The sequence below is a fragment of the Salmo trutta genome, chromosome 14, assembly GCF_901001165.1.
Source record: "Salmo trutta chromosome 14, fSalTru1.1, whole genome shotgun sequence".
In the NCBI taxonomy this organism is placed as follows: Eukaryota; Metazoa; Chordata; class Actinopteri; order Salmoniformes; family Salmonidae; genus Salmo; species Salmo trutta.
In genome coordinates, this window is record NC_042970.1 from 39,950,203 (window position 1) to 39,960,928 (window position 10,726).

General features: G+C 39.8%; 1 protein-coding gene across 1 annotated transcript; it reads left to right on the forward strand.

Moving 5' to 3' along the window:
• Window positions 1–936: 936 nt before the first annotated feature.
• ppil1 (peptidylprolyl isomerase (cyclophilin)-like 1) lies at window positions 937–2,262 on the forward strand. The gene is made up of 4 exons (XM_029775807.1): window positions 937–1,134; window positions 1,364–1,518; window positions 1,781–1,849; window positions 1,955–2,262. The coding sequence occupies exons 1-4, from the start codon at window positions 1,079–1,081 to the stop codon at window positions 2,173–2,175; spliced, it is 501 nt and encodes a 166-aa protein (XP_029631667.1). The 5' UTR covers window positions 937–1,078; the 3' UTR covers window positions 2,176–2,262.
• Window positions 2,263–10,726: the final 8,464 nt, after the last annotated feature.

Below are 10,726 nucleotides of genomic sequence, written 5' to 3' on the forward strand. Positions count from 1 at the left end.
TTTCCTCTGATGCTCCTACCTAAACCTTGTAATTGTCGTCTTACCAGACAAGTTTAGATCTAGCTACTCTGTCTAATACTGTCTGGTAATGCCGTCCATTACAAGGTGTCTCATCGCTCTTTCTCTGTCAGTCTCTTGGACAATCTGTACAAATGAACTGGTATTGGGTCATGTGATGTTTTTTTACCCCTCAATGATTTCTCCAATTACTGGCTTAGAATGTTTATTATGTATTTGTATGTAAAATGTCTTGAACAGATATTTGCTAACAGTATTTTGTTGATTATGTTAATAAAGGTCATCAACGTTCTTTTGTGCTTTTCATTATCATATGAATCATTATAAACAGCATGAGCGAGTGCCCACGAATTCAGACCCACACACACACACACACACACACTGAGCGTGGTTCATGTGTGTGCAATTCACACACACATATTATTAAGCAATAATGTCAGAAGGGGTGTGGTATATGGCCAATACACCACGGCTAAGGGCTGTTCTTAGGCATGACTCTCTGTTCTTATGCGCAACGCGGAGTGCCTGGACACAGCCCTTAGCCGTGGTATATTGGCCATATATCACAAACCACTGAGGTGCCTTATTGCTATTAGAAACTGGTTACCAACGTAATTAGAGCAGTAAAAAAAAATGTTTTGTTATACCCTGTGGTATACGGTCTGATATACCACGGCTGTTAGCCAATCATCATTCAGGGCTCTAACCACCCAGTTTATAATTGCTGATGAAGCATGATTACACCAACTAGAACAGACTGATGCTGCCACACATGAAGCATAGATGGGAGTCTCAATTCATTTTTATATCTACCTCTAAAAAAATGCTTAAATCTACAGTGGTTGTACTATACTTTTTGTGCACTAGGTGGCGGTAAAGTTCCATTCTGAACTCAGGCAATAAAAAAAATGCATTTCCGGCACAGTGTACATACGGAGTTACTTCCGGTTTCTACCACAGTAGCCGTTAGACAGTTTTCATTGATAAATCGCACAACATTGGCTACATAGCAGTTTTTGTATATTTATTTATACAATTACTCTAGATTTGTTAAGTCACCATGTCGGGAATACCACCAGATACCTGGCAGCCACCCACAGTGAGCCTGGAGACAACGTAAGTTCTCATAGCTTGCTAGCCTACGTTAGCTAGCTAACCTTAGCTAAATGTTTTGAGTGAATGAATAGCTAACGTTAGCTGATTAGCTAACTCGTTAGGAGTTACGCGAATGGTTGCTGATCAGTCATGTTTTTCGAATACTAAATGCTGTCCATTGGTTCATTTAATATCCGATGGAAAATGAATGCTCAATCTTAGCAACATTTCATGCCCTCTTGTGTTCCAGAATGGGTACAATTGCAGTGGAACTATACTGGAGACATGCTCCCAAAACCTGCAAAAACTTTTCTGAGTTGGCCAGGAGAGGTTACTACAACAACACCAAGTTTCATCGTATCATCAAGGACTTCATGGTGCAGGGAGGAGACCCCACAGGAACAGGTGAGACAGACACACACACAGATATACACACACTAGCATAGATGAGGCCTGGAGAAATTCTTCAAAATGCCACTTGTTCCACTGCCATGCTTTTGTCTTCCTGAGCATCAATCAGCTGTACTCTTTTTAAAAATTTCTTTTTTATAGATGCATTCAGAATGTTCCAGGGAGACAGAAAAGAAGACTCACTAACTCAAATGATGACTAAATCTGTTGATGTCAACATCAGATTCTTACTCCCTGTAATGTGTGTTGCTTATAGGTCGTGGCGGTGCCTCCATATTTGGCAAAGAGTTTGAAGATGAACTTCACCCTGACCTGAAATTCACAGGTAACAATAGTCTCACAGTAATGAAATGGAAAAAAACATCATAGTACCAAAATGTTGTATTTTTCTGGTGCTTTCTAATGCTCTCTTATGGTGCTCTCTCCCTAGGTGCAGGGATCCTAGCGATGGCCAATGCAGGACCAGATACAAACGGAAGCCAGTTCTTCCTGACCCTGGGGCCTACTCAGTGGTTGGATGGGAAGCACAGTATCTTTGGGAGGGTATGCCAAGGTATGGCAGTGGTCAACCGCGTCGGCATGGTGGAAACAAACACACAAGACCGACCTGCCGATGACATAAAAATCCTCAGGACGACTGTACCCAACTGAGATGCATTCATACAACCAAGGGCAACATTTTTTATTTGTACAGTCATTTTGTCATGATTTTTTTGTAATAAAATTGCCTTTAATTAATTTTGGTATTCTCAAATCAATAATGTAACCATTGTCATAATTGCTTAAATTGTTGTGGGTGACCAGTAGTGGTGCGTGGGTAAAATCACTGGGCAAGGCCCACTCCCATCTTTTATTTTTACCATATTACAACCTATATGTTGTGATAATTGCCGAGACAAGAAGACGCAGTGGCAGAATAAATTCAACCACACCTATGTTTCATCATAAATCCGGAGAGCAACCTCAGTTACATGACTTACAGCATGGTCATGCAAGTGAATGCTTCCAACATTTTCGGACTACTAAACAACTTGATTTAGAACCACAGAGTTACCGCAAGTCGCAAAGAAAACAGGAGCTGCCTCCACTCTTCCAGCAACCATTTCAACATCATCAAATCACCTATGCTTAGTCTGCAACTAAATGATACCAAGAACAATTTAGTGCAATCAAAGTAAGCTAAATATGATGTAGCTGTCCATGGTTCTGATTTCTCTGTGCGTATGTGCATGCACGTGTTTGTGCAAGTAGAAAAACATGCTGACACCCTATTTGTAGAGAAATGCCAATACCATCTTCCTCTCATGTTGACGAAACAGTGACTGTCGTACAGTACACGCTTTTATTTTTTGTTTTCGTAGGTTACCTGGCTAAAATGCTTTCTCGCAAGCCTAACTTTCTTTCATTGGCAACAATGCGCCAGGCCAGCTAGTTAACATTAGCCTACTACATCTAGCTAAGCCAGGAGTGCAATGTATGAATTTATGGTTGGATCAGATTTGACGTTATTGGCCAGTACGGAGAATTAAGTAAAACCACAAGTCCAAATCCCTATTTCCATCCATGTCTAATTTAGGGAACTAGCAACCAGAGGACAACAACACAAGGCTACAATTCAAGTTTTATTTTCTGTCAAATGCGTTTTGCTCTTGATGTGACTTTAGTGAATCCAAATCCAAACTGGCTTCCCTTGACACTTTTTTGTGATGCGCCTGGACCATTCATAGCTGAGTTCCTTCAGTTTAGCTCAACGGTTGATTGGCTATTGTTTTATACTTTTTTTATCAAGGGAGGTCAAATGCTCGCTGGCTTCCCTTGCATACAATGCTACGGGCGGCAACAATGTCATATTCCTTTTGACCAGACAGCATCAGATAGATGGCCTACACATACAGATATAGAGGGGCGCTGTTTCGCTCCCTCGGATGCTTTCTCTGGTGAGATACAGTACATTCAGCCTCTTGCAAACTGAAAGAAAATTATGAAGCACAGAGAAACGAAAGATACATTATTTTATTTTTCTGAATTATTTTTATTGGTCAATTTTGAATACACACCACTGTGGGTGACATGGTCGAAGTGACACACTTGAAATAAAGCTGCGAGCAGCAATGAACGGGGTTCACAGTATGACTGAAAGGACACAAGATCAGTTGGATAACAAAGTAAGAACTCTATCATGTAGGAACTATCTTCATTTATGTGCAATCATGAGTCTAAATCCAAAATGGAGTGAATCTGAAGTTTGGTTCATGAGAAGGTGATTGCAGATTATTTTGCATGAATTGTTTCCTTATTTTTTGAGATATAAAAAACTGAATAACAAATTAAGTGTGGTTAATCTTGGGGACGTCCATGATAGCGATGACAAGTTTAAAGTTGAAAAGCTACTGTGGAGTTGATTTACAGTGGTTTTAATGGACACGTACAATCAGATTTTTGATTTGCGAAAGTATTCACCCCCTTTGGCATTTTTCCTATTTTGTGGGGTTTGTATCATTTGATTTACACAACATGCCTATCACTTTGAAGATGCAAAATATTTTTTATTGTGAAACAAACAAGAAGACAAAAAAACTGAAAACTTGAGCGTGCATAACTGTTAACCCCCCCAAAGTCAATACTTCATTAGAGCCACCTTTTGGAGCAATTACAGCTGCAAGTCTCTTGGGGTATGTCTCTATAAGCTTGGCACATCTAGCCACTGGGATTTTTGCCCATTTTCAAGGCAAAACGGCTCCAGCTCCTTCAAGTTGGATGAGTTCCACTGGTGTACAGCAATCTTTAAGTCATACCACAGATTCTCAATTGGATTGAGGTCTGGGCTTTGACTAGGCCATTCCAAGACATTTAAATGTTTCCCCTTAAACCACTCAAGTGTTGCTTTAGCAGTATGCTTAGGGTCATTGTCCTGCTGGAAGGTGAACCTCCATCCCAGTCTCAAATCTCGGGAAGACTGAAACAGGTTTCCCTCAAGAATTTCCTGATTTTTAGCGCCATCCATCATTCTTTCAATTCTGACCAGTTTCCCAGTCCCTGCCAATGGGAAAAACATCCCCTCAGCACGATGCTGCCACCACCATGCTTCACTGTGGGGATGGTGTTCTCGGGGTGATGTGAGGTGTTGGGTTTGCGCCAGACATAGCGTTTTCCTTGATGGCCTAAAGCTCAATTTTAGTCTTGTCTGACCAGAGTACCTTCTTCCATATGTTTGTAGAGTCTCCCACATGCCTTTTGGCGAACACCAAACGTGTTTGCTTATTTCTTTCTTTAAGCAATGGCTTTTTCCTGGCCACTCTTCCGTAAAGCCCAGCTCTGTGGAGTGTACGGCTTAAAGTGGTCCTATGGACAGATACTCCAATCTACGCTGTGGAGCTTTGCAGCTCCTTCAGGGTTATCTTTGGTCTCTTTGTTGCCTCTCTGATTAATGCCCTCCTTGCCTTGTCTGTGAGTTTTGGTGGGCGGCCCTCTCTTGGCAGGTATGTTGTGGTGCCATATTCTTTCCATTTTTTAATAATGGATTTAATGGTGCTCCGTGGGATGTTCAAAGTTTCTGATATTTTTTTATAACCCAACCCTGATCTGTACTTCACAACTTTGTCTGACCTGTTTGGAGAGCTCCTTGGTCTTCATGGTGCCGCTTGCTTGGTGGTGCCCCTTGCTTAGTGATGTTGCAGACTCTGGGGCCTTTCAGAACAGGTGTATATATATACTGAGATCATGTGACAGATCATGTGACACTTAGATTGCACACAGGTGGACTTTATTTAACTAATTATGTGACTTCTGAAGGTAATTGGTTGCACCAGATCTTATTTACGGGCTTCATAGCAATGGAGGTGAATACATATGCACGCACCATTTTTCCGTTGTAAATTTTCTTTGAATTTTTTGTAACAAGTAATTTTTTTGATTTCACTTCTCAAATTTGGATGTCCGTTGCAAATAAAAATCTATTTGAATTACAGGTTGTAATGCAAAAAAATAGGAAAAACGGCAAGGGGGATGAATACTTTTGCAAGGCACTGTTACTCAGCCATCTTTTCTCAAACTAATGAGCCTATATTCCACATTTGGTGTCATTTGGTCCTATAGTTCATGAGGAAGAATTCAATATTTTTTTTGCGTATGTGCTAATATGCATCTATGTGGCCATCTTTGAATGCATCAAAGTTATTTTCTCAAACTCTTTAGGGACTATTGTGATGAGTCCAAAGACCACATTTGGAGTGAATCTGACTTTTAGTCTATCAGAAGAAGATTTTTAAACTTTTTTTATGATTGTTTTAAGCATTAGCGTTACAATTTTTAAAAAGGGGAATAGGTAATTTTACAAATTTTTTAAGATTTCAATGTCAAACTTAACATGGTAATCATGGTAATGTCTTTGATGACACTTAAATGTTTAAAGTTGATAGGCCACTGTGAAGTGGATTTACAAACGATTTAAATGGACACGTCAAATCGGATTTCCTGATTTATCAGTTTCTCAGCCATGTCTTAACCAATCGAATTGAGGCAAATTTGTTCGACATGAGGAAAGACACCTACATACAAAGTTTTAAGTCTAGGTCGAACGGGGCGGCGGATATGAGGATGTGAGACTGCTTTTAACAGTTCCAACTATAGGCCAATCGGTGGCATTCTTTTAGAACAATTTTCTCATGGCCTCTAGTTTCTGTGTGCAAATCTAGAAAAAAAAGTTATCAATCTAGGCTTGAGTTATTTGACCATGTCAAGGGAAAATAAATCTAAGAATAACAGGTTTCACAGCTTAGCTGAGAACCTTTAAATATGCCTGCTGTTTCTTATCTGATGCTTGCAGATAAGTCTCATCCTATAACTTGAACAGACTACCTCTGGAGGGAGACAAACAACAAAGCATACTGTAGGCCTTCTATTTGATTAGACAGTTATGTGACATAAGAAATAGCCAACTCTTGTGGGCACAGATAGGATGTTTTGGTTATAATGTTTGGTAATCTCCCTATAGCTTAAGGCAGGGTTCCCCAAGTGGCATTTTTTTTTTATTTGGCCCCACAAGTTTTCTGAGCAAATATTATATCATTATATATTATATCTGTATGGGCTTCTTGCGGTCAATTTGCAGTCTACAAATTATTTGTAGTTATGTTCCACCCCCCGACCATCCACTCAAGAAGAAATCGTCCGGCGGCTAAATCTAGTTGATGATCCCTGGTTTAAGGGTATCCAAGTTCACCTGGCACCTGCCCTTAGCAGGGTTTCGACTACTCATTTACCGGCTCCCACGGTTCATTGCATAGGATGCCAAACTTGCGTGCCAATTTGACAAAGGACCAAATTCACTGAAACGTTTTGTAACATCTAAAAGGTCCCTTATACAACCTTGGAAATCTGCCAATTTAGGAGGATTTTATGGATCCTGATTTTGTCCGTAGGCTTTATTATAACACAGTTCGGAGTCTCGAGTACACAACTGGGTCAAAGACAGAACGTGTCCTAAGAGATAACATTTCTTTATTCATGACATTTTCAATTATAATTTTTAGCATTCAATGTGTAAGCAAATTTGGATCAGTTACAGGAAGGTATAAGGAAGTAGGTATAAGGAAGTAATAGCTAAGACAAGATTCCAACATTAGTAGGAGACCACTGCCATATCTGTAACTCATCATAATGAATCTGAGGTAGAGTTTCTCCATGAGCAAGCAAATCTTTTATAACCGAATTAAGTGTTAACAGGTTTTTTTGACAAAGTAAAGAGAAGTTGGTTTTCACAGCCTGCCGTCGACTTTACATGACTTAATCATGCCAGGAGAAGAAGCAAAACTAAAATGTTTTCATGGGGCTGTACACACCTACAACATTAAACACAAATCCTCCATCAACAAAAATGTCTCCATAAAAAAAACATCAACATATTTTAATTAAATCGATTTGTGGTCGCCCCTCACTTTTTTTGCTGACCTTAGCTATTCTCTGGGAGATAAAGCGGTGCATTACTGTTCCACCAAACTCACTCAGCTAAGAAAAGTGCTATCTTCTTCTAATCAGTTGAGCGTACACATTTTTGTTAAGTCCATCAGACCAAACAGATGTGTTATGAAACGTTCCCCTTTGTCCTCTTCAAGCAGAGGTCTGGATCAGAGTTGGGGTTAATGGGTTTGAATTGGAATGCCGAATGCGAGCCAGGCCTAATCGCCCAACATCAGTGACCTTCCTCACTAATGCTCTTGTGGCTGAATGGAAGCAAGTCCCCACAGCAATGTTCCAACATCTAGTGGAAAGCCTTCCCAGAATAGTGGAGGCTGTTATAGCAGCAAAGGGGGAACCAACTCCATTTAATGCCCATGATTTTGGAATGAGATGTTTGACGAGCAGGTGTCCACATACTTTTGGTCATGTAGTGTATTTATGTCAAACTCTTTTCAATTTTGGCATTTTCAATTCAAATCCCTTCCTCAATTGAACGACTTAAATTCGAATTGACCCCAACCCTGGAATGTATCACATATTGCAGGCTATATGATACATTGGCCTACATCCCACCAGACACTCTTACTGACAGTTGGGGCTGCTTTGCGTGATGTGTTGCCTCTACCTTCTTGCCCTTTGTGCTGTTGTCTGTGCCCAGTAATGTTTGTACCCTGTTTTGTGCTGCTACCCTGTTGTGCTGCTGCCATGTTGTGCCGCTACCATGTTGTTGTCATATTGTGTTGCTAACATGCTGTGTTGTCATGTGTTGTGCCATGCTGTTACGTGTTACATTTTTCTTGTTCCCCATTTTCCCCTGTTAGTGTGTTTGTCCTGAGCATTACAGGTGTACCGAGTTGCGGCTAACGATGGTGGGCGTGGCTGTAGCTGATTACAGAGAGGATATCTGTTTGCTGTGTGAGAAGAGGGGGAGAGAGAGAGGACACTTGTTTTTTTGTTTGACTATTGGTGTTAATTTCTTTGTGTTTCAGCCTGTCCTCCTGAGGCGCTCCACCCTACCTAGGTCCTGGAGAAGGGAAAAGGTAGATCTGCCCATGGGTGTACATTCTCACGTAGATAACCCATTGTTTTATACACTAGGTTAGCCGGGCGGGTGTCACCCTTGTATTTTTCTTGGAACCAGGTAGGACAGTGGGTTAGGGTTTAGAATGTGTTAGGAAGGTTTAGGTGTGTAGAAGAGGAGGGACCTTTTGTTTATTTTCATTACTTGGACCCCGATCCCAAACATTCCCTTCTCTAACCTTCCCTTGTTGTTGTGTCTTACTGATTTATTTATGGGTGTGTTATATTGTTTATTTTAAATAATTTACTAAACATCCCCTGAGGGTTAACATTGAGTTCTGGTTGTGGTCTGATTTATTCATCGCCCGTTGCACCCCACATTTCTTCCCATTTCATCCGTGTTACCTGGTGTGTTTAGGCCCAGGCATTTACGTCTCCTCCTCAGACGAGCTACACCCGAGGGGAGAACGTAATACATGCTATGTTGTTGTCTTAGGTCTCTCTTTAAGTTACAAAAATAAACTAGAATAGACAAAAAAAGGGCTGGTTTCATGGACACAGAATAAGCCTTGTCCTGGATGCTATGTTGTCTTAGGTCTCTTTTTATGTAGTGTTGTGTTGTCTCTCTTGTCGTGATGTGTGTTTTGTCCTATATTTTAATTAAATGTATTTGTATTTTTAATCCTAGCCCCAGTCACTGCAGGAGGCCTTTTCATAGGCCATCATTGTAAATAAGAATTTGTTCTTGACTGACTTGCCTAGTAAAATAAATACAAATAAGGAATAAGAAGGATCAGTGTTGTGTTTTAAAGTATTTTATTATAGAAACGTTAACAAAAATATCTTATAAAACAGTATTAGTTAAAATAGAACATTTCTACATAAGTTGATATAATGAGTTATAGGTAACTGCCAAAATAAAGGAAACACCAACATAAAGTGTCTTAATAGGGTGTTGGGCCACCACGAGCCACCAGCACAGCATCAATTCGCATCGACATAGATTCTACAAGTGTCTGGAAATCTATTAGAGGGATGCAACACCATTCTTCCACAAGAAATTCTATAATTTGGTATTTTGTTGATGGTTGTGGAAAACGCTGTCTCAGGTACCAGTCCAGAATCTCCCATAAGTGTTCAATTGGGTTGAGATCTGGTGACTGAGACACACAAACACACTTTAAACCCCTCTTTGCTCCTTTGAGACCCCTCTTTCAAAGTCAGAGAAATCTTCTTCTAGCCATGGTAGCCAAAATAATGGGCAACTGGGAGTTTTTATACATGACCCTAAGAATGATGGGATGTTTTAATTGCTTAATTCATTCAGGAACCACACCTGTGTGAAAGCAACTGCTTTCAATTGACCTTGTATCCCTCATTTATCCCTTAAGTGTTTCCTTTCTTTTGGCAGTTACCTGTAAATACAATGTTCCAGGTGTACTTGTTGACTTTCAAAAAATACATTAAAAAAACCCTGCTGTGGTAGATTTGTATTGCAAGACCAACACTTCAGCAAGATACATGATACAGACATCAGAAATGGATTTGAAGTTTAACAGTAGACTGCAATGCATTATCTTTTCGTGACCAAATTACACAGAGGGGTTTATAACATTATTATTTAGAATTAGATCCTGAGGTTGTTCATTTTGGTTGTTCAAATAAGAATAGTTCATTACAAATGGGGTGATTGCATGTCAATTTACCCAGTAAAATAAAAGGTACACGTCAACGCCTTGGATTGATGAACTACTGTATACTGAGTGTATGCACAGATTAAGCCTAATCCTGGACTAAAAAGCATGTTCAATGGAGATTCTCTGTGTGTGGGAAACCAGGCCAGAATGTTTAGGTGAACTAGGTGTAGCTATTTTATGATTGGTCTACAACCCACTAATCATTTCAATCATAAGAAAAATATGTTTCTACGATTTCACACATTATGCTATAGATATTAAATTGATTAAGCTAAATAAAACTGATATTACACTCACTATACATCATACTGCAGTTCAAACCTAATACCCCACATTACTCAAGCACAACTCTAAACAAGCTACATGAACGATATAAAACACAAAGCCCCCAAAAACCCTTAATATATATACAGTGGCGAGAAAAAGTATGTGAACCCTTTGGAAATACCTGGATTTCTGCATAAATTGGTCATACAATGTAATCTGATCTTCATCTAGGTCACAACAATAGACAAACACAGTCTGCT